This window comes from Mustela nivalis (genome assembly GCF_964662115.1).
Source record: "Mustela nivalis genome assembly, chromosome: 7".
Taxonomy (NCBI): Eukaryota; Metazoa; Chordata; class Mammalia; order Carnivora; family Mustelidae; genus Mustela; species Mustela nivalis.
In genome coordinates this window covers 51,908,781-51,933,083 of record NC_139026.1, presented here as the reverse complement: position 1 = coordinate 51,933,083, position 24,303 = coordinate 51,908,781, and the positions used below count along the sequence as shown (strand labels likewise).

The 24,303-nt window shown below is 41.5% G+C and overlaps 2 protein-coding genes across 7 annotated transcripts in view; one reads left to right on the top strand and one right to left on the bottom strand.

Moving 5' to 3' along the window:
- Positions 1-1,080, top strand: part of LOC309868430 (alpha-2-macroglobulin-like) — a 126,992-nt gene extending 125,912 nt beyond the window's left edge. Inside the window, exons 35-37 of the mRNA XM_082738276.1 lie at positions 9-111; positions 560-601; positions 935-1,080. Of these exons, the coding sequence (XP_082594402.1) occupies positions 9-111; positions 560-601; positions 935-951 (162 nt within the window). The 3' untranslated portion in view covers positions 952-1,080. The remainder of the gene's footprint in view (positions 1-8; positions 112-559; positions 602-934) is intronic.
- The window catches only part of KLRG1 (killer cell lectin like receptor G1), a gene marked incomplete at its 5' end in the record, with an annotated part of 430,961 nt that overhangs the window by 353,195 nt on the left and 53,463 nt on the right, over positions 1-24,303 (bottom strand). For 2 of the 6 annotated variants that reach the window (XM_082738316.1, XM_082738311.1), the window contains one exon: positions 717-1,011. The exons of 3 other annotated variants lie outside the window; for them this stretch is intronic. In XM_082738316.1, the coding sequence (XP_082594442.1) occupies positions 955-1,011 (57 nt within the window). In that variant the 3' untranslated portion in view covers positions 717-954. Of the gene's footprint in view, positions 1-716; positions 1,012-10,481; positions 10,586-24,303 lie in introns of those variants that run through there. One more of the 6 variants, XM_082738312.1, reaches the window with a different exon arrangement.

Below are 24,303 nucleotides of genomic sequence, written 5' to 3'. Positions count from 1 at the left end.
CTTTCTAGGTGACAAATCAGACACTCAGCATGTCCTTCACAGTTCTACAAGATGTCCCAGTAATAGAGCTGAAGCCAGCCATAGTGAAAGTCTATGATTACTATGAGACAGGTGAGTGTGAACAACTTTGACTTAGAAACTAAATTTCTGGTCACAAAAATTTAGATTTGAGAAATGTGTGGGGGCAACTTATTACACTGTTCTTTAATTTTGTCCCCATCAAATCTGACTCTTCTCTGTCTTCTATACATATTATAGAAGCTATCTATCATACAAATACATCAACTACGAACACAGACCACCTGTAGGATATTTAGTTTCCTTTTCTTCAGATAAATCAACTGCAAAACAATGTGAGATCATAGAACATTTCAGCATGACCCTGAGGAAAGAAATATACTGTATTTGAAGAGTTAACATATAAAACAGCAAGCAATGTATGAAATGGATGATGCTGATGTTTCTGATACAATTCTTCCCATAATAAAATATTTTTAACTGACCTGTATTCCATAAATCTTTCGCTCTCACTTCACCTAATGGTTTTGTTTTCATTCAGATGAGTTTGCAATTGCTGAGTATGATGCTCCTTGCAGCAAAGGTAAGTAATACACTTTCCTTCCAAATGCAATCAGAACCCCTTGGCTTGTCTCTTAAATCCCTTCATAAAATTCTGGCTAACTATTTTTCATAGACATCACTCACAGTGCAACTTATTATAGAAAAATGCATTTATTGGGAAAGGGCCACTGATAGTCAAACTTCACATAGTTCATAGGATTATTTGTTGGATACATTTAAGTAATAAATCTCACTTCCCACTATACCAATCAGGCCTCCTTAGACAGTATGCTACCCAGATCTGAGGGATGGAAGAGTCACTACTCAGGAAGCCCGAGTCCATCTTGATTCTCTCTTCTTTCCACTATCACAGATCAAGGAAATGCCTGAAGATCACCAATGACAAGGAAAACCGCTTTGCTGGGGTCCCTGTTCCATGGACTGAGGTCTCTGTAGAAGAAAAGAATTTTTGTGATCTATGAAGATTTGAAATAAACCTTTTTTTCTGGTCGATCTTTATCACTGTTTCCTCATTCATTCAATAAACATTTATTACGTTTCCATATAATTCCCGGTAGATTCCTGGGGTTAAAAATTCACAGCAATCAAGGGTTGAGGGACTTCAGAAAATGAGAACTATTACAGCAATGTTGGTCTGAGCAGCCTTCATTAGGGGTTGCAGAGAAAGTATTGGATTATGCCCTAGGACAGTGTGAAGGGTGTTTAGCTACAGGAATACCCTAAGAAAAAGTCAGCATGCATTTTAGGACTAGAAAAGAATTTCCACATTAAAGGGAAATAATGAAATACTGTTGGATAAGTTACATTGAGAGACATCATCATTAGTTGGAACTTTACCTGAACAGGGGTTACATGTCCTCAGAACCAAATCTGCCATTGACTGATACAAGTGATTTGTCAGTTAACTGTGGGTCTCAGGTTCAATAAAGGAAGACAGATGGAAAATGCTGAAAGGGTGACACGTTAGAAGCAGCTCTCTTAGAAGCGCCTGAGTGGCTCGGAGAGTTGAGTGCGGGACTCTTGATTTTGGCTCAGGTCATGATCTTAGTGTCATGGGATCGAGCCCCACATGGGACTCTCTCCCTCTCTCCCTCTCCCACAGCCCCTCCCCCCGACTCTCTCTCTCTCAAAAGAAAGTGAGCTCTCTTAGAAGAAAGGGTATATAGGACTCAAAAGCCCAAATAAGTATGTTGTATTGGAGTTTGTTTGTTTGTTTGTTTTTTTCCCAGAACATCAAGCCAGGATCAAAGGATAGTTGTAAACTCAAGGAGGAATTCAGAGGCAGAAATCACTGTAGAGGGGCGCCTGGATGGCTCAGTGGGTTAGAGCCTCTGCCTTCAGCTCAGGTCATGATCCCACGGTCCTGGGATCGAGCTCCGAGCTCTGCTCAGCGGGAAGCCTGCTTCCTCCCCTCTCTCTGCCTGCTTCTCTGCCTACTTGTGATCTCCCTCTGTCAAATAAATAAATAAAATCTTAAAAAAAAAAAAAAAAGACGGACGCCTGGGTGGCTTAGTGGGTTAAGCCGCTGCCTTTGGCTCAGGTCATGACTCAGAGTCCTGGGATGAGTCCCGCATCAGGCTTCTTGATCGGCAGGGAACCTGCTTCTCTCGATGCCTCTGCCTGCCTGTGTGTACTCGCTTGCTCTCTCTCTCTCTCTCTCTGGCAAATAAATAAAATCTTAGAAAGAGAGAGAGAGAGAAAGAAAGGAAGGAAGGAAGATCAGTGTCCCCAGAATACCCAGTCTCTACATTTTCTTTGTGGTAAGTATTGAAAGCATTTATTTATCGGTGGAGGGACAGAAGCCTCAGGAGTTCACACAGATCTCTGGAGTTGTCCTAGGAGTCCTTGTCTTCATTTGAATTAGTTTGACTGAAGCTTGGATGGTATCAGCTAAGAACTCTCAAGGACTTTGAAGTTCAAGCGTTCTTAGCTCTATCCCTGGACTGGGCAAAAGTAAAAGATAAAAGCTATCACTGAATTCCACACATTCAGGCACCCCCTGCCCCACTTGAATCCCAGATCACTTGCCCAGCTGCAGTAGCACAGACGAGACCCCACACAAAAAATTCACGGCGATGACGAGGCATAAGATTTATTCAGCACAAACTCAATAACCAGGGTCAAGCTAAAATCCTTCCAAAAACAAAGGGAAGAAATGATTATCCTAATGGTAAAGTGGTCAGGGACTGGGTTTCCCTCTTCTGCGAATCCTCTTCCTTCCACATTTTACATTATTTGCAGTGTCATATGGTAGGGAAAAAGCACATGTTTTCACAGATGTGGAAAATGGAATGGACTCAAAATTCAACTCTGCTACTTAGCACCTATGGAATCTTACCCACACTTAACTCCTCTCAAAACTCAGTTTTCTCATCCGTAAAGAAGGAAATCATTGTCACCCTTCACAGGTGTGTGTGTGAGGGTGCAAAGACATCCACTGGAAGATGTTATTTATCTGACAGAGACATAGAGAGAGAGGGAACACTGTCGAGGCAAAGAAAAACAAGGCTGTACCCACCTCGAGTCTAGCCCTGACATAAGTACAGCCATCTTGACAAAACAAAAGCTGGCACTTTGTACCCCCTTTCCACCCACTCCCCTCCCCTCGGTAGTATGCGTGACACCCTCAGCCACCCGGGACTGCCCTAAAAGAAAAACAAATAGTGAACTTGCAGAGATCACAATCCTGCAAGACAGGAGTCTCCCTTGGTTTACAAATGTCTTCTAATGTCACCCTCCCCACCATAAAACTGAAGGAAGCTCACGCAGAAGGAAATGGAAATAAAGTTAAATTTCTTCTAAACCCAAATCTCACTAACAAGGACACTTGATAGGAGAAATATGAAACTTTATCTCTAAACCTCCAAGACAGTGTCGAGAATCATTCCCCAACATATGGCCCACTGATATACATCTAAAGGGTCTCACGAGAAGATTTTCAGTAATAACCTTTCTCCCAACAATAGCTAGCCTCACAAGGTCCTGGAGACCTTGCTTCCAAAATTCCTTAGAGACTTACAACAGCCCCTTTGTCCTCACCCACTGCCGAGTCCACCCCTACTCAGCCTTTAAAAACTCCGACTATAATCTTGTTCGGGGTCCAAGTCCCTACTCCGCTGTGTCGGGTATACTTGGGCCCAAGCTTAAGCTTGCTGAATAAACCCTCATATGTTTACATCAGTGTTGGCTCCTTGGCGGTCTCTTGGACGTGAAAACTCAGGCATAACAAACACAAGCAGGAGAGGGAGAGGGAGAAGCAGGCTTCCCGCCTAGTAAGGAGCCCAATGCGGAACTCGATGCCAGGAGCTGAGCGGAAGGCAGATGCACAACTAACTCAGTCATCCAGGCACCCCAATTAAACGATGTTTTAAAGCCTGCCAGTAATAACATGATCTGTCCAACGGAAATCCATTCAGAAATAGAAATGCTCAAGGTTGTTTCTGAACAATAATAACAATGCACTGGAAAGCAATTAACCACAAAAAAGCAAATGTGAAATGGCTTACCATTTTAAAAATTACATTTTGAAGTCCAATCATTTTCTCCAGTTTCCTGTGCACAGAGTTAATAGAAATCTGAGGCTTTAAAAATATACTGGAAAATGCAAGTAATTGGGTCAATGCCCTTGTATTTGATGAAGTTCAGAACGTAGGTGAGGTTCGGTGGGCTGAGGTCCAGAGCCGATGACCAAGAAAGAATTCTTGAGACATCTTTGGTGCAAAATGGTGGTTTATTAAAGCACGGAGACAGGACCCATGGGCAGGAAGAGCTGCTGCCCCGGGTTGTTGAGGAATGGCAGGTTAAGTACCCTGCAGTTGGGGGAAGGTGAGGGAAAGGGAGGTTTCAATGGAGTTTTCATACGCTAAAGAGGGCCTACAAGGTACCAAGATACCTGAGGCCTTGCCCTTGATCAATGTCCTCTTTAGGCCAGCCATTAACATTAAGATAGTTGGGGTGTCATAATACTGCTATCAATCCTCTTTGTTAGTGAGCTTAGGATATTTGTAAACCGAGGAAGACTCCTGTTGCAGGATTGTGATCCCTGCAAGTTAACTATTTGTTTCTCACTTATAGCAGTCAGGGGTACCTGAGGAATGTCACACACATTAGGGGAGGGGAGTGGGTGGAGAGGGGGTGCAAGGTGCCAGCTTTTGCTTTGTCCTCAGCCAGCTTCCTGCTCCCTCATCATATTCATTGTGCTGGCAGAGAAGGCAGTGGGAGAGGACAAGGCAGGAGGAAGGCATGCATCAGGCCTAAGCCTGAGGTGCTCCTGCAATGGTTAATGAAATATGACACCAAAGACACAAATAGTAAGAGAAAACATAAGTAAACAGAACTTCGTTAAAATTAGAAACTTCATGCATCAACAGACACTTTCATTTTATTTATTTTTTTTAAGATTTTATGTATTTATTTGACAGAGATCACAAGTAGGCAGAGAGGCAGGCAGAGAGAGAGGAAGGGGGAAGCAGGCTCCCCCAATGGATACTTTCAAAGAGTGAAGAACGGCCCACACAATGGAGGACAAGATTTGCAAATCACTTATCTGATAGGAGTATGACATCCAGAATATAGATAGAACTATACATCAACAACAAAAACAGAACCCAGTTTAAAAACATCAAAGTTGGGACACCTGGGATCGAGTCCCACATCAGGCTCCTCAGTCAGCGGGGAGCCTGCTTCTCCCTGTGCCTCTGCCTGCCACTCTGCCTGCCTGTGCACGCTCTCTCTCTCTCTCTCTCTCTCTCTCTCTCTCTCTCTGACAGATGAATAAACATAAAATCTTTATCAATAAATAAATAAAAATGTCAAAGCACTTGAATAGAGATTTCTCCAAAGAAGATACAAAATGGCAAATACATACACAACAGACACTCAATACCATTAGCCATCAAGGAAATGTAAATCAAAACTACAATGAGATACCTCTTTAAGCCTACTAGGATGAGTAATTTAAAAAAAAAAAAAAAGGAAAATAACAGTCGTTGCCCAGGATGTAGAGAAATTTTAACCCTTATATATTGCTCCTAAGAAGGTAAAATCCATAGCCACTAGGAAAACACTTAGTGATTCCTCAAAAGATTAAACACTGAATTACTGTATGATTCAACAACTCCACTCCTAAGGACCAACTCACCGCAAAGATCTGAAAAAAGCAGCTCAAACAGATATTTGTACACCACTGTTCACAGCAGCATTGTTCACAATAAGGTAGAAGTCGAGTGTCCATCAGCAGATGAATGGAAAAATAAAATGTGCTGTATACTTGGGCTGGAATATTATTCAGCCATAAAAAGAATGAAGTTCTGATACACACTGCAAGCGCAGGAAACTTGAAGACATTATGCCAAGTGAAGTGAGCCAGACACACAAGGACAAAAACACTGTCTGATTCCACTTGTATGAAGTTATCTAGAATAGGCAAATTCATAGACAAGAGGTAGATTAGGGGCTACTGGGGGCAGGTGGAAGATGCGGGGTGGCTATTACTTAGTGAGTAGAGAGTTTGTCTTATGTCTTAGGAATGATGAAAAGGCTTCTTTAGGGTAGACTACGCAGTTAGACTGGGTAGCTCAGTCATTAAGCGTCTGCCTTTGGCTCAGGTCATGATCCCAGGGCCCTGGGATCAAACCCAGAATAGGGCTCCCTGCTCAGCGGGAAGCCTGCTTCTCTCTTTCCCACTCCCCCTGCTTGTGTTCCCTCTCTGGCTGTCTGTCTCTGTCAAATAAATAAATAAAATCTTTAAAGGAAAAAAAGAAAAGAAAAGGCTTCTTCAGAACTATTAGGGATGGTTGCACAACATTGCGTATGTAATTAATGCCACTGGGTTGTACATTTAAACAATGGTTAAAATGGCAAATTTTATACTGACATTTTTTTTCCACCAATTTTTGAAAAACAAAAAAATAGAAACCACAATTTGGATATTGAAATGTAATAAAATGCAGTATTGCACAATAGAACACTATAGGGCAGCTAAAATGAATGGTCTGTCTCTTTATACATAGCAACATGGCTTGTGAAACACTATAACTGGGAGAACATAGCAAATTTTAGACTGACTATTTGCATAATGCTACCGTTATAGACAAAAAGCACTCAGTCCTGAGTTTTTTTCTCTTGAGATACATAGATGGATGTAAAATAGTGATTTTTTTAAAAAAGATTTTACTTATTTGACAGAGAGAGAAATCACAAGTAGGCGGGGGCGGGGGGGGGTGTGAAGCAGGCTCCGTGCTGAGCAGAGAGCCCAATGCAGAGCTGGATCCCAGGACCCTGGGATGATGACCTGAGCTGAAGGCAGAGGCCTAATCTACCGAGCAACCCAGGCGCCCCGTGATTTTTTTTTTTTTTTTTTTAATTCTAAATATCTCTCTGGAGAGTGTGGAAGACAGCAAATGGAGGGTAGTCACAGAGAACTTTCTCTTCACTTATAATCATCTTTTTTTCCCTAAGTATGCTTTCTATGCTTTTAAAAGAATGGAAAGAAAACTTCCCTGGAGAGAAACAAAATAAATTAACAGTGGATATTTCTAAAACAGGAAGTAGAAGAGTAGGGCTGATGAATGGAAGCCTTTTTTATTTTTTCTCTTTAATCTTCTGCATTTTTACCCAGTGTGTATTCATATGTTACTTTTGTCAGTTTTTAAATGCTGAATGGCTTCCCCACGTTATAAGCAATATTTAAGGCTGAGACATTGTTATTACTCCACCTGTGAAATGTGATTATGAATTTATCTCTGATTTTTTATTAGAACATTCAGAAACTCTTCTTCTATTAGATGAAATTCTTAATTCTTTACACATAAATGGCAGATTTTACCCAGCTGGGGCAAGGAAAGAGAGAACTCAGCAAAATCCATGGGAAGTTTATGGGATCCCATAGGGAAAAAAGTAAATACGATTGATTTGCATTTAAAATGTCCAGTGAGTCCGTTTGTTTAATTTGCCTTATGACCCAGAAAAAAAAGTTAAAAACAATAATAAAGCCTGGGTTTGGATTCCAGGCGTTGTCTGTTTGTTTGTGTTTGTAGCCCTCTATAATTGACCGGATGCTATGGACTACCATAAAAAATGTCTTTCATGCATCCTTTAAAAAAAAAAAAGAAAAAAAAAAGCAAGACGGAGGGATATTAAAACTCCCCTAGACAAAAATTTTGCAGGGGATTAAACGAGGCATTGTTTTCACTGGACAATGGGCTTGGGTCATTTTGGGGAATAACATTAAAGAAACAAGATCTTAATGCTCAGAGGTTTACGTGGTTACCAAAGTATTGTATTTTTATCACTTTTAGAAATGAATGAAATTGCCTAAATTACCAAATTCATTTTTAAAATGAAAGAATTATAACCTGATGAATAGCAATGGTCTGAAAAATGTTTATTAGGTTTTTCACGTAGGGTATTCTTTTTTTTTTTTTTTAAGATTTTATTTATTTATTTGAAAGACAGAGATCACAAGTAGGCAGAGAGGCAGGCAGAGAGAGAGAGAGGGAAGCAGGCTTCCTGCGGAGCAGGGAGCCCGATGCGGGGCTCGATCCCAGGACCCCGAGACCATGACCCGAGCCAAAGGCAGCAGCCCAAACCACTGAGCCACCCAGGCGCCCCTTCACGTAGGGTATTCTGATTAGCTTCCCATAAAAACAAGTATAGAGAGTTAACATCATAGCATAGTTGGGCTGGCATTCTGAGAAGAAAAAATTGATCATGTCCAGTTATTGGGCTTTTTGCATTTGAAAGCAGTTAATATTTAACTAGACAAAATGTCCTTCAGTCACCGGAGGACTCAGGCAAAGTGCAGCTAAGGTACTCTTACGTCATTTATTCTGATAAAGTTCAAATACAAGACAGAGACTCCTAGAATGCAGGAAGAGGGGAGAGTTAATCCAGCCACACTGTAATTGTTATGGGAAACAAACATTTCATACAGCTTTCCTGTGCATCTAGCCTCATAATCCCCATTTGCATCAACTCTCAAATATTCCCGCTTTCTGTTTCATGTTAAGGAACCACGTGTTCATTTAACAGTCAATCATTGAGCAGCCACACTGTGGACCAACAGGAAACAGAACAGAAGGCAAAATCTCTGCCTTCAGAGAACTTAATATTCTAGAGGGTGTAGAAAGATTTAAATATATATATATATAAACAAGAAATTCAAATTGTAAATAAGAGATGTTTCCTGCTGGGGGGCCTGGGTGGCTCAGTGGGTTAAAGCCTCTGCCTTCAGCTCGGGTCATGGGAATCGAGCCCAGGCAGTGGGCTCTCTGCTCAGCAGGGAGCCTGCTTCCTTCTCTCTCTCTCTGCCTGCCTTTCTGCCTACTTGTGATCTCTATCTGTCAAATAAATAAATTTTTAAAAAAAAGAAAGAAAGAAAGAAATGTTTCCTGTTATGGAGGGGGAAAAGGGGAGCACGGAAGTAGGGATGGGGCGTGGCTACAGCTCTGCTCCACGTAGGGGTGCAGGAAAGACCTCTGTAAGAAAGTGGAGGGAGAGGAGACTTGTAAAAGGTGAAAAAATACTGCTCAGGGAAATGCTAATCACTTCTCAACTACATTAATGTGCTGCAAAAAGAATCAAGGTGTGTCCCAAATATTGAACCCTCAGCCCTCAAAGCAGTCACCTTTAGCTGCAACAAAACCTTTGACGTACTACTATCCTGAGCAAATATTCTCATTTTCCACGTGTGCCGTGATGTGGGAAAGTCTGGGGAACACTTTTTTATTTTTAAGATTTTTTAATTAAGTAATTAATTAATTAGACAGACGGAGATCACAAGTGGGCAGAGAAGCAGGCAGAGAAATGAGGGGGAAGCAGCCTCCCCACCGAGCAGAGAGCTGAGCAGGATCCTGGGATCATGACTTGAGCCCAAGGCAGAGGCTTTAACCCACTGAGCCACCCAGGCGACCCCAGGAACACTATTCTACTGAAGAAACTGCAGGCAATGACATGTCACTGATAATAGGGTCTGAATCTTCCCAGGGTCCACAAACTGAGAGACCTGAAAATCTCTTATCAGGACTCCATAAGCTAGTCGTTCTCGACAGAGGAGACCGGAGACGTCTTTGGTTGTCACACTGGGCAAATGCTACTGACATCTAATGGGTAAAGGCGGGGAGGCGGCAAAACACACTACAATCACAGCACAGCCCCTCAGAATAAACCCTCATCTGACCCTAAGTGTCCACAGTGCTGAGGCTGCGAGGCTGTTCTAAGATGAGGAACATCTAAGATGTGGGTTCTGGCTATAGGATTTCCATTCCCTGGACCCTTTACTACCAGCATCTGCTTTGACCCACTTCTGGACACCGCTGAGAGCCATGACCCCTATCAGGGAGTTCTTGCCAAATGCCACACACCCTGCTTGGAAGCCTTGGAGTGGGGCATTCTGTTTGCACAGATCACTCTAAGAAATAAATTCCTGTGAATTGGGGGGGTTTCTGAGACCAGACAGAGTGCAAGGAGGGAGACACCATGTTTCTGATCTCTTGCACCATAGGGACAAGAAGATACGCTCTGGCACGTCTAGTTCTAATTCTTCTTGCCCTCAATGCATGGAAGACCATGAGTACCACCCATAGCCCTATTTTATATTGTCCCCTTTCCTTCTAGGCTCTCTTCTCCTACTTCTTTCCATTGCTGTTTTCCCCCACAAAATCTCCAACTGAATGCTTGAATGCCGCCGCCTACTCTAATACTACATAATTCTTTATCCTCCTTTTTGATAAAGTAACTAACGTGACTAAACTTATATGCGATTTTATTGAGGAGAATTCCCTTCCTATGAGTCTATTGCTGTTAGTTCATACTCTCCTCAGGAACCTCCCAAGTGAAATCTGAAACCAGCCCCTGGACATGGAGGGCAGAGAGAGACCAAATAAGCAAAGAGAACTTACCCAGGGGCTGCGTTCAGCGGCTGCAAAATGAGTAGCTCTCCACAGCCACGTGCCAAATCTTAACCTGGGTTCAGTATACCATACAGGTGTTCCCAGGGCAGCTTCTGGGAGTAGGAAAGACAAGCTGAATATGTTCCAAGGCAAGAATGGGTAAGGAGCCTCCCAGTGCCAAGGTCAAGCCCATGGGTCAACCCACAGTCATGTCCTCTTAACAATGGCCTCCAACATTCCACTGGCTCTTATAATTTCTTCCCCAGTGTGGTCGGAGAAGTCAGCAAGGGGGTTCATGAGGATGGAGGTGGCTCATTTTCTGGTTCTCTGGCTGAGCTGGCCAAAAATGCCACTGGAAGAATGCAGATACAAGGAAGTGGAAAACACAGACTGAGACAAATATTCCGAAAATTGGTGACAATGTTTTCCAGCCAACGCCCTATGATCCAAAGCACTGATGTTGCCTTATTTCCTTCCTAGAGTACAGAAAGAAAAGAGCCCTTCAGTATTCCAAAAGAGCTAGCAGACCTATGATTGGATAGTATCATAAGAGCCAAGAATCTTCTCTACATGATCACAATGAAAGGGTCAGAGAACCTCTACCCTCAGCCTCAATCTGGCCATGCCCACAGGCTCTCTCTCATACAAGGCAAATGCTCTCACTGTTAGATGCCCCAATCACAAGAGAGGCTACAGGAGCTTAGAACCCAGATACATGGAGCTCCTCCCAGAAATGGGCACAGTGAAGAATCCCAACTTCATGCAGTGAATTAGGAGTATTGTAAACCAGTAACCAAATACTGTTCGCATTGTACTTAGTGATGAAGAAACAGGGAAATCCTGCTGACAAGCCTCAGACTCTTGGTGCCCTGATATTTTGGTCTAATTGCAATAAAAGAAATATAAGACCGAGGATAGAAAGTGGAAGCAGCTTTCAGTTTTAGTCTGTGCTAGGAGAATCAGACCAGGTTGAATGTTAAAAAGGCATGACAGTGTTTATGGGAGTGATAAAAGCTAAAGCCACAGGGTAGCCCAGGAGCCTCAGTCTATTAAGCGTCTGCTTTTGGCTCAGGTCATAATCCCAGGGTCCTGAGTTTGAGCCGAGCCTGCTCAGTGGAAAGCTTGCTTCTCCCTCCCCCTCTGTCTTTCCCCCAGCCCCTCTTGTGCTCTTGTTCTCTCTCTCGTATAAAAAGTATCTTTAAAAAAAAAAACTGAAGCTACAGAAGCTACAGAGATCAGGTGAGACTGATTCCTCAAGCATCTTCAAAGAAGTCTGTATTTTATCCTACAATAGGGAGTGAATGGCATCTTTTAAAAACAGGTCAGTGCACAATGGATTTTGGTTTAGGATGGTAACAAGTGACAGGAAGGGGCTAGGTGGCAAGGAGATTATTACAAGAGTAATTATTTCTCATGAAGAATGTGCCTGGAAAATATGCTGTGAGTATAGTCTACTTCTTAAAACTGTATTCCTTAATTTTCTATGATTTAGGGAAAGCTAAAATGCTGTGTATCAATATGATAAGTTCTAGACCAAAATAAACGTCTACAAAAAAAAAAAAAATTTAAGAATCGGGCCTATGGTGGATAGGTTCAGCTTCCTATGCTTTTTTTTTTAATTCCTGGACTCATTAAAAGGCATAATTGGTACTACATTGCAAATCAAGGTCAACAATTAATGTGTTTCCGGAGTAATTATACTTCTGGGTTAGAGGATGAGGAATGGGAAACTACGAAAATAAGGTAATACTCAAGCTAACAAGATTTTAAAGGACAAATACTATAAGAAGACACAGATAGTATCTACAAGACTCATGGCTAAGATCCTGAGCATTCTGGTGAAAGATCGTCTTGGATGTTCTGCATTTTTTTTTCCTCTTTAACGTGTCTCCTGCACACTTGCTCTCCTCTGACAGCTTAGCAGTAGCGGAGCCATGCCCCCTTTTCACATACAGTAACAACAATCAGCAACAGGGTGGCAGCAAAGTTTAAAGAGTGAGTACTGCTTCTGCATGATTTAAAAAAATTTATTTTTTTTTAAGTTAGGCATAAGGAAAAGAGAAAAGGAGGGATAAATAATTATGGAAACTTAAAACAAGAAGATACCAAACTGAGGTATCTAGAACACACCATCCTTATCTGTGGGCAGAATCACATTCACAGTGCAGGACAGCGTGGGCTGGTGGGCAGGGAGCAGTTCTTGGAATCCGTGCATTTTACAAGAAAGATTACAATTTTTGTTTTCTATCAGTGAAATGTGACTTTAAGCCTTAGCGCCATTGGACTACAGGAAATTCATCCCAGATATCCTGGGATGGATGGAGGTGCTGGGTCTTCAGGGGCTGCCGTCACCTATTGATTCCCTACTCTGTGGCCTCCTTGTCCTTCGTAGGGATCCGACTCTTTGACAAAGATTTGTAATGTCTTTCTCTGGTTTTAGTGTTAGGGTAATGCTGGCCTCATAGAATGGGTTAGGAAGTTTCTACCTCCGGGAAGAGAGAGTAGAGAATTGTATAAATGTTGGGTAGGATTCACCAACAAAAACATTTGGTTCTCGTGCTTTCTGTTTTAGAAGGTTATTAATTGCTGCTTCAAATTCTTTAATAGATATAGACATATTCATATGATCAATTTCTTCATATGAGAGTTTTGGTAGATTGATTCTTTCAAAGAATTGGTCCATTTCAGATAAGTATTAAATTTATGGGCATGAAGTTGTTCATAGTATTCCTTTAATTACCCTTCTAGTTCCCAGCTTTGCGCAGTGGCAGTATCGTAGCCAATGAGGTTTATCCGAGGCGCTATTATTGCTAACTGAAAACCCTTCTAGTTCCCATAGAATTGGCTGTAATGTTGCCTCTTTTATTTCTGATATTAGTAATTTGTTTCTACTTTATTTTCCCCCGTGATTAACCTGGTTCAAAATTTTATCAATTTTATTGATCTTTTGATTTTTTCTATTGATTTCTTGCTTTTAATTTCATTTATTTATGCTCTAATTTTTATCATTTCCTTCCTTCTACTTACTTTGGATTTAATTTGCTCTTCAAGTTTCCTAAAGTGGAAGCATACATTATCGATTTTAGATGTTTCTTTTTTTCTAACACACATGTTCAGTGCTATAAAATTCTGTCAAAGCACTGCAAGGAAGAAAAGGCCTGGGGAGTTAGCACTGTGTCTGTGACTGTGAGGGTTTTGTGCTAGATATTGAAATTACATAATAGGATTATGAGCCATTCTAAAAGATAACAAGATTTAGCTCTTTATTCTACCACACTTCTTTTTCTCCTACCTTACTGAAAGTTTAATTTCCTATAATCCAATGTCACCTTTTATTAAGCATATGATGTGTCTCTGTTTTAGCCTCCTATGTTCTTTTTTCATTATAGAAACTTCTACTCCTGAAACTTCCAAGTTTGCTTGCTACTGAATGTTAGCATTTTTTCCTTTCTTACTAACTTGCTATCATTTTTGGACTAGTGGTCATAAGTAGCAATAACCTGAATACAATGTACATGCAGTCTTGCTAATCAAATGATCCTAGATCTTGATCTTGAAAATGTATAGGGACAATAGGAATGCCTGGCAACAAATAAACTATTTGTATCTGAGATCTGTCTAGAATCAAGGTAATAAGAAAATATTTTTTCCACAAGTGATTGAAAATATTCTACCCTTGATTGGCCACCAAAAACAGACAAACAAGATACCTGAAGGGGTATCTTTAATTAAGTATCTTCTTTTTTGTTTGTTTGTTTGTTTTTTAATTTTTTTATTTTTTTTAAATAAACATATAATGTATTTTTATCCCCAGGGGTACAGTAATTAAGTATCTTCTAAGATGATCTTGCACTAAGTGCTTTAGCAACTATTATTATCACTGCCATCCTTGGCTTTGACAGCAAGAGGGTTTAATTGCCCATTGTGTAATGAGATGATTACACATCAGTTTTTTAAAGTAAAGAAACAGAGGAAAAGGTAGTAGAATAGGAAAAAGTGTTCTAATGTTTAAAAGCATGGGGTGCCTGGGTGCCTCAGTGGGTTAAGCCTCTGCCTTGGGCTCAGGGTCCTGGGATCGAGCCCCCACATCAGGCTCTCTGCTCAACAGGGAGCCTGCTTCTCCCTCTCTCTCTCTGCCTGACTCTCCGCCTGCTTGTAATCTCTGTCTGTCAAATAAATAAATAAAATCTTGGAAAAAAAAAGAATTTAAGAATTTAAAAGCAAAAGCATAATATTACACATGTGCTGAGTTAAGTAAGACCGCTTTGACAGTTCTCTGTTTCTATGTCCACAAACTGATGCCTGATAAGTTAAATCTAATCTAAATCAAAATGTCAGTCTTATAACCAATTCAAAAATTTCCCCTGCTGTTCTCTTGGTTCTGATCCTTGTTTCCGCAGACCAGCAGTGCAGAGGTGAGGCAGTCCTCCAGTCTCAGAGGGGACTGGAAGAAAAGGCAAAGTCCTTCTCGTTGGTACTGAGGTTACCGGGTGGTGATTCTGTGTGGAAGATATCTGTGATGGTTAGCTGATGTGTCAGCCTGACTAGGCAACAGTTCCCAGTTATTTAATTAAAACATTAATCTTAGATGTTGCTATAGGGTATTTTAGAGAGATAATTAAAGTCTATAACCAACTGACTTTAAGAGAGATGATAGATAATCCTGGTGGGCTTGATTCAATCAGTTCAAAGGCCTGAAGAGCAGACTGGACGCTTCTCAGATGAAGAAACTGCCCCAGTGGACCCCAGCTTCAGCCCTGCGGAGACGTTCTAGCCTGCCTTTCCCCGCAGCCTGCCCTATGGATTTTGGACTTGCCAAGTCAGCTGCACGGTTGCACAAACCAATTCCTTGCAAAATCTCTTCATGTAAACCTACTGGTTCTGTTTCTCTTGTCGGATTGGATATAATACCAATACTAGTTATCTTTCACAGGCCCTTCTGTAGGTTTTAGCAGTTCCTACATGCAGAAAGATATACTCTTGAGGAATTTCTGCCCGGCATCATTCCGTGATACAGGTGATATGCTCTCTAGAAGGCCTCTGAGAGCCTCTTACGGCTTTATCTTAGCTCTCAACTTACGGTGAAACATTCCACAAGACTTTTTCCTTCTGGAGTCCCTTTGGCTGGCAGGACGTCCTGTTGGATAAAGCCCTTTGTAGGTAACTCAAATCCCATTAACCTTCTTCCACTTCCTCTGGGCTCGGGGAGCTCATGTAGACACTCAGCAAACAGTGAAACTGCAGCTTGTGTCCCCGCCAGCTCTTCCTCCTTACCTCATCTTTAGGGCAATCTCTACAGATTTTTCTACAACCATCAGACCTCTTGAAAGCAGCATTCAGAGAGAAGTTTCTATGCCCTCCAAAGTAGGGAACTTGGGTCAAGTTCTTCTAAGCCCTCTCTTGTTCTCCAGGCAGCCTCAAATCTACAAATTTCCAGGGCTGAGCAACACAGAACCAGGTAGGTCGACTCTGTTTCCACCTCCAGGAAGAAGCCCCGCTCTGTCCCAGCTGCCCTCTAGTTTTTCCTCTCACTTGGCTTGGTTGTGGGAGCACAGATACCCCAGCCATTTCTCCATCTACAAACTCCTGCAAAGGGCTTACCTGAAATCAGTCTTTAATTTCCCCTAATGAGCTCTTAGTAATTATCCCTAAACCCAGTACGGGGTCGGTCTAAGGACTCGCTTTAGAACATAGGGCTTCTTGCCACCTACTACTCCCAGCGTTAGCTTTCAGCCCAAATTTCAAGATCATAGGATGAGATCTTTCTCTAGTATTCTACGGCTCTCATCACTAAGCGTTTGCACTCTCAGGAAAAGCTATTATTCATAGGTAAGCTTCTATGTAGAATTTTGTATCTTTATAGAGCATCCCAGGCTGTTCCAGACTTTCAACAATGTTTTCCACTTGCAGCTGTTTCTGAGTCTAGGGATATTTGATGAGTTCATGAGTCAGTGACTATCTGTCCCACCATACAGTGGTTCTTAAAGCCTCCTGGATAAATCTTCAAACGCATAATCGTTGACTCATCCATGTCTCACTGGCTGATGCACCAATTTTCCACGCTTCTTGTCACAACCATGCCAATCAGTTAGTTCTGATCCTTCCGTAATTCTGCATTTCATTTGAAGTCAATTGTCTAACTAATTAAGTTGTCTAACTAATTTGAACTTAGAATGGAGAATGAAAGATTTCAAATGCTATGAAACCCAGAACTGATTAAAAAACTGTAAATTTGTGGGGCGCCTGGGTGGCTCAGTGGGTTAAAGTGTCTGCCTTCGGCTCAGGTCATGATCTCAGGGTCCTGGGATTGAGCCCCAAATCGGGTTCTCTGCTCAGCAGGGAGCCTGCTTCCCCCTTCTCTCTCTCTGCCTGCCTCTCTGCCTACTTGTGATCTCAGTCTGTAAAATAAATAAATAAATCTTTAAAAAAAATAAGTAAATCTTTAAAAAATAAATAAATCTTTAAAAAAATAAAAAACTATAAATTTGAGACATAAAAATCCCAAATTTCTAACTAGGAAAAAAATCCCATCATATATAAGAAAAAAAGTGACCAACTAAGACAAAATATTTTTATCACACTCAAAAGGCTAATTTATTTAGTATATAAAGAACATTTTTTCTTACCAATTATTGAGGAAAAGCTCGCCCATCCAAAGTTTTTTTAAAGATTTTATTTTTTAATTTTAGAACACATGAGGCGGGGGAGAGGTACAGGCAGAGGGAGAAGCAGACTCCCCACTGAGCAGGGAGCCCTATGTGGGTCTCAATGTGTGACTCGATCCCAGGACCCCAAGATAATGACCTGAGCCTAAGAGAGACACTTAACCAACTGAGCCACTCAGGTATCCCCCTCATCCACTTTCTTTTTAAAGGATAAAGGTTGTGTCAGTTCACAGAAAAGCAAATGGCCCTAAGGCATGTGAAAAGATGCTCTCTATAGTTCTTAATAAGAGAAATACAAATTAAAGCCATAATGGGAAAATATTTTTTACCTTTCTAATTAGCAAAGATCAAAACGTTTGATGAAAAAATGCATTGGTGAAGAAATTCTTATACATTGCTGGTGGAAAGACAAATCTGCAGATTTACAGAGCAATTTGGCAGGTCTACAAACATTCAAAAAGCATATAGTTATGCCTATATGAAATATAATCATTGTAGCATTGTTTCTAAAGACAAAAAAGAGGAAATGATCTAAAACTTCCATTAATAGAAGACTAGGTTAGAGGTGCCTAGAAGACTAGCTTGGGGATGCCTTCGGCTCAAGTCATGATCCCAGAGTCCTGGGGGCAGGCTCCCTGCTGAGCAGGGATCCTGCTTCTCCCTCTCCCTCTGCCACTCCTCCTGCTTGTGCTCTCTTGCTCTCTCCCTCAAATAAATAAAACATTTTTTAAAAATAGAAGACTAGGGGCGCCTGAGTGGCTCAGTGGGTTAAAGCCTCTGCATTCAGCTCAGGTCATGATCCCAGGGTCCTGGGATGGAGCCCCACATTGGGCTCTCTGCTCAGCATGGAGCCTGCTTCCCCCTCTCTCTCTGCCTACTTGTGATCTCTCTGTCAAATAAATAAATAAAATCTTTAAAAAAAAAATAGAAGACTAGCTAAGTAGTAATATCCATAAAATAGAATTCTATCCAACCATTAAAAAGAAAGAAGCAGCTATTATGAGTATAATCATAAAAAGATATGAGATAGGGGTGCCTGGGTGGCTCAGTGGGTTAAAACCTCTGCCTTTGGCTCGGCTCATGGTCTCAGGGTCCTGGGATGGAGCCCTGCATCATATTCTCTGCTCCTCAGGGAGCCTGCTCCCCCCCGCCCCCATCTCTGCCTGCCTCTCTGTCCTACTTGTGATCTCTCCCAATCTGTCAAATCAATAAATAAATAAAGTCTTTTTTAAAAAAAAGATATGAGATAGATTGTTAATGGGGGGAGTAAAGTTCAGAGCAGCACGTGTACTATGCTATAGTTCAGGGGTGTGTGTGTGTGTGTGTGTGTGTGTGTGTGCGCGCACACTCATGTAAGTAAATGCTGTGTATGAAAAGATTATATCTGGAAAGGAACACGAAAAGGAATAAAACTGAGTGAGTCAGCAATCAGAGGTGGGAACAGACTGTTTTCACAGACACATCCCTTTGTCGCTTTTGCATTTTAAACTGTGAACATACACATTGGCAAAACATAGTAAGTAATAATTTCAAAGTAACACATAAAGAGAATCACGGACTTGACAGGAGTTTTGAAGGAACTACACAGTGGATGTCATAGAGACCAAGAGATAGGCTATTTCAGATGGAATGATCTTATAGAATGGGTAAACCTAGGCTGGGAGAAGTTAAGCATTTTGCCTCAAGTCACACAGTAATTATTTTAAAAAGGATTTGAATACAGGTTTGTCTTATTAACTCCAGCACTGGTGTTCTTCCCTTATGTTCCCACAGCTCCCAGGTAGGGACAAAGTATTGTCTAAAAATATACATATAACATACGGCCATACAAAGTGCCAGTGTAACTAATAGGTTTCGGTTAAGTGTTTGAGCATTGTATACCAATCACAGTAAGCAGCAATTAGATGTTACTAGTCACATAGGGTCTCGCAGTAAGGAATACCTAAGGAAAAAAACAGAAAAAACTGGGTGCCTGGGTGGCTTAGTTGGGTAGGCGCCTGCCTTCAGCTCAGGTCATGATCCTGGGGTCCCAGAATGGAGTCCTGCACTGGGCTCTCTGCTCAGCAGGGAGTCTGCTTCTCGCTCTGGCCTTCCACCATCTCATGCTCTTTCTCTCTCTCTCTCTTAAATAAACAAATACTTAAGAAAAATAAAAATAAAATAATATTTAAAAAAAAAAAAACAGAAAGAACTAAGGGGAAAACAAAAACAAAAACAAAAACACCTTCTCCTGGTTCTGACCAGGGAATCTACAGAACACATTCTACCAGCCTGTGGAGAGACAGCACATACATAACAGCTGTTTTGGGGACACGCTAGAAAGAGCAGAACAGGCCACAACAGAACTTTTAGCCCAGAAAGGCCACCACCTTCGTCTCGGCATCCATTAGGAATCTGGAGGGAAGTCAATAACTCTGTAGTCATGTGACCAAGGGCGTCGCAATTTTAAAATGAGGGAGGATCTGTTCTGAGGGGGTGGGCGGGGAGAAGAAGAAAATGCAACATTTGATAGTGGATTCTTAAAAAGAGGGAGTGGTGGGGGTAGAGGGGAGAGGAAAAGGTACACTAAGCAATCCCAAGCACCACGAGGCAGCGGGACCACCGTCTCAACTTGCATTCCCACCGGAGCCAAACCAAACGAAGCCTCCAGCTGGGAAGCGCTGTGCAGAAACCCGGAGTCCGGGTGAACAAGAGCACCATGGAGCCCGAGGACCTCCTCACCCCACACGGGCGTCCGAGCTTGACGATTTTGTTGGAGGATAAAGACTGGTGGCTTTTTGTCCATTATTTTTGTTGTTTGGGCAAAAGATAAAAACATTCTCATTTTATAAGGTCTATTCTACAGAAAGAAAGCAAAGGTAAGGTGATACATTTAATCATTTCAATACCAATAGATATTTGAGTCGTTTGTAATTTTTCCCATTGGAGAAATGTAATAACGTTCTTTGTACATAAATAATGGCGCAGGCATACAAACATCCCTTTTGAATCCATTGCGGGCATTACCAGCTTACTGACCAGGTTGGAAGCAGGAAGACTGATCTGGTGTGAGGCACCATCAGTGTCCTGTCTGAGTCGGCAGGAAATGCTCACGCCTATCCTGGGTTCCTGTGCCCACTCTTGTCCCAGTCCTGATCTGGGCCTCCCTGATCAGCCACCCTCTTGCTGCTCCTGCAGGCAAATCCCCTACCCCTCGGGTGTGCTCACTGAACTCCAGTCACGCTGAAAACACGTTACATTATAGTATTCACCTGTGTGCAGAATGTTCTCATATTTCTTTATCTTAACTGGCCACAACAGTTTTTCATTTTGTTTTTAAAGACTTTATTTATTTATTTGAGATACACAGAATGAGAGAGAGAAAAAGAGAGAGAGCACGAACAGAGGGAGAAGGACAAGCAGATGCCCTGCTGAACAAGGAGCTCGATGTGGGACTCGATCCCAGGACCCTGGGATCACGACCTGAGCTGAAGGCAGATGCTTAAAGACTGAGCCACCCAGGTGTCCCATTAGGAAAAAATTTGGAAAATGTATGCATGATCCCAGGTAGGGGATTCAAAGTAGAAAACCAGACTCTGTAACTTGTGGGGGGAGGGGTGGGGTGGTAGTAGAGAATGAGAGATTTGACCTTATTAAAACTTAAAATACATGAATGGAAAAAAAATCTCCATGACATTAAAAAAACACACAAATAATAGAAAGAAAACATCTGTAACACATATAACTAACAAAAATGTATTCCAAGTATACACAGTGCCTACAGATCAGTGAGAAAGGAAAAAACCAAAAACGCTGAGAGAATAAATAGTCAAGAAATATGTATGAAAAGGTAATTCAAAGGAAATACAAATTACAAATAAACTTGCTCAAAGATATTAGCAGCTAGAAAAACCCAAACTATAACGGCGATGTAATATTCCTCCTCCTCCCCTCATACACAACACAAGAAAAAGAGTAAGACTGATGATAATAAGCCAAATTTTAAAACTTTGAAAACATCTGGAGCTGAGAAGAAGGGAGGACCAGTGTTCTTATCCACTGCTAGTGGAAGTAAAATGGTTTCAGTCTTACAATCTTTTAGTATCATTTAAATTTTTAATTTGGCATACATTTTGGCCCAGGACTCTCACTTTTAGGAATCTGTTATAGAGAAATAGGATATATATACAACAATGTTCACTGCAATATTTCTGTCATCTCCTCTACTATTGAAGAGGGAGCAGAAGGCAAGTTGAGAACAAAGCACAAGCTGACACCCCGCAAACCCCCCACTCCCACTCCCAGGTGGGATCTGGAACATTCCTCAGGCACTCCTGGCTGCTCTAAACCTAAGGGAAGGAGGGGGATGCTGGGGGGATGGTTAACTAACAGAGATCACAGTCCAACAAGACAGGAGTCTCCCTCAGTTTACAAATGTCTTAGTGTTTATAAGAAAAAAAGCATTCTTATCAATAACATAACTTCCAGAAGGAAACTGTCTTTTTTTTTTTTTAAGATTTTATGTATTTATTTGACAGAGAGAGAGAGAGAGACATCACAAGCAGGCAGAGAGGAGGGGGTGGGAGGGGGGCAGGCTCCCTGCTGAGCAGAGAGCCTGATGCGGGGCTCCATCCCAGGAACCTGAGATCATGACCTGAGCTGAAGGCAGAGGCTTAACCCACTGAGCCATCCAGGCGCCCCTGGAAGGAAACTGTCTTAATGTTAACGCTTAACTAGAGGGAAAAACTACCTTAACTGTGCAGTGACAAGGGCCCCAGTATCATATAGGTCCTCCTTAGCAAATAAAAGTTATTTTAATAAGCTCCCTTTTCCTAAATCCCCCAACTACCAAGTATATAACCAGTCACACCTCAGAGCCCCAGGGCAGCAGCTTTTTCTGCCCATGAGTCCTGTCCCCATGCTTTAATAAAATCACCTTTTTGCACCAAAGGTGGCTCAAGAATTCTTTCTTGGTCGACTCCTCTGGACCTCACCTACATTCCTAAAGTACATCCCTGTCACTCCCAAATCTTTTCCCATCCAGTACGTTCCTCACTCCAGGATTCCCTATTCTTTGGGTTTCTTATCTACTTCTGGCTACTTCTATTTCCTTGAAAACTCCCTGCAAAATCCCCACCCTCCATCATTCCCACCACTTGACTTCTCTGTTATTACAACTAGTCTGACAGGGGCTGCAGCCAATAATCAGGCAGTAGTGCAGGCTGAAATCACCAAACATGTGTGGCCTCCTGCCTCACCTGAGCTCTCAGTGCTGGCCAGCAGTGCTGGGTCTCTAGGCAGAGGTCTCTTTTCCCTGTGCAGAAATTCCACAATTCTGCCTTCCCTAGATCCTAAACCTATCACTTTCTCCTTCATTCTTAGCATATAAACTTGTCCTTTATTTCACTGAAAAAAATAGAGTTCACCAGGCAAGAACAGTACATTTTCTTTCCTATCACTTAGACAAACATATCAGAATCTTCCCCCATCATTCCCCCTTCCATAGGAAAAGAGACACTCTTTCCACGCAAAATTATTTCTTCCATAGGAAAAGAGACACTCTTTCCATGCAAAATTATTTCTTCCATTTGAGCATTGGGTCACCCAGTCATCCACTGCCTCAGGGATCCTAGTCTTGCATTAATTTATTTTTTTAAGATTTTATTTATTTATTTGACAGACAGAGATCACAAGTAGGCAGAGAGGCAGGCAGGCAGAGAGGAGAGAGGAAGAAGCAGGCTCCCTAGCTGAACAGAGAGCCCTATGTGGGGCTCGATCCTAGGATCCTGGGATCATGACCTGAGCTGAAGGCAGAGGCTTTAACCCACTGAGCCACCCAGGCGCCCCATGGTCTTGCATAAATTTTTAATCTCTCTCTTTCAACTAAGTTGAAAGCTATAAACTCGAGCTACTCTTTCTTCTCTATATGTAAAAATGTATTGGTGCAACATACAGCCTTTATTTAGATGTTATCATTTTCCTTTCTGCTGTAAGAAAAGTTCTTAAAAACTTCTTAAAAGATATATCTAAACTCATTTTTTTCCATTCCCTTACCCCCGTCAGGTCACTGAAATTTCACATCTTTCACATGCTAATAAAGCATGATGAACAATGACCTCCATATTGTCAATTTCATTGAATATTCTTCTGTCATTATGCTACTTTACATCTCTTTAGCATGTTATATTGATGAATGCTCCCTCCACCTTGAAAGCTTTCCTTAGCTTTTATCACATTCCTTTCGTATTTTCTGCTCTGTGCTAAGAGTTTTCTCCCCTACCCTTTATTTCCTTCCTCATCTCATTACTAATATGGAAACAAAGACTTTATTATCATCAAGATTTTGCTTTGAGAGAGGATTATCAGCAAAGATCATTGCTAGCTTTGCCTTATAGATTTCTTCCAATGTGAAGAACTTTCTTAAAAAAAAAAACTCATAAGAGGGTAGAGCCAGGCGTGAAAATTCATGATCATAAGGAGCAAGTGGCTCACTTCAGCCTTACCAGAGGAGAGGAGGGTAGAGAGCAACAGGTACTTAACCTCATACATTGCTGGAGAGTTTAAATTAGTAGGCTCATTTGAACAAAGTATCCATTGACCCAGTAATTCATCCTGATATATTCATACATTTACAAAATAACACAGGAATAGAATATTTATCTAAAATATACAGTAAAAGGGGCGCCTGGGTGGCTCAGTGGTTTGGGCTGCTGCCTTTGGCTCGGGTCATGATCTCAGGGTCCTGGGATCGAGCCCCGCATCGGGCTCCCTGCTCCACAGGAAGCCTGCTTCCCTCTCTCTCTCTCTCTGCCTGCCTCTCTGCCTACTTGTGATCTCCGTCTTTCAAATAAATAAATAAAATCTTAAAAAAAAAAATAAAAATAAAAATAAAAAATAAATAAATAAATGAAATATACAGTAAAATATCATAGGACCTAGAACAACCAAAACAATTTTGAAAAAGAAAAACAAAGTTGGATGATCACACCACTTGATTTCAAGACATATGATAAAATTACAGTGGTATAGAAATGAAATGACAGACACATTAATAAATGGCACAAAAGATAAAATGCAGAAATAGGCCAATATAATCATTGATCTTCAACAAAGGTATCAAAGGAGCTTAATGAAAAATGGTAGTTATTTCAATAAAAAGCGCTGGAACAATTAGGTTTAGATAAAAA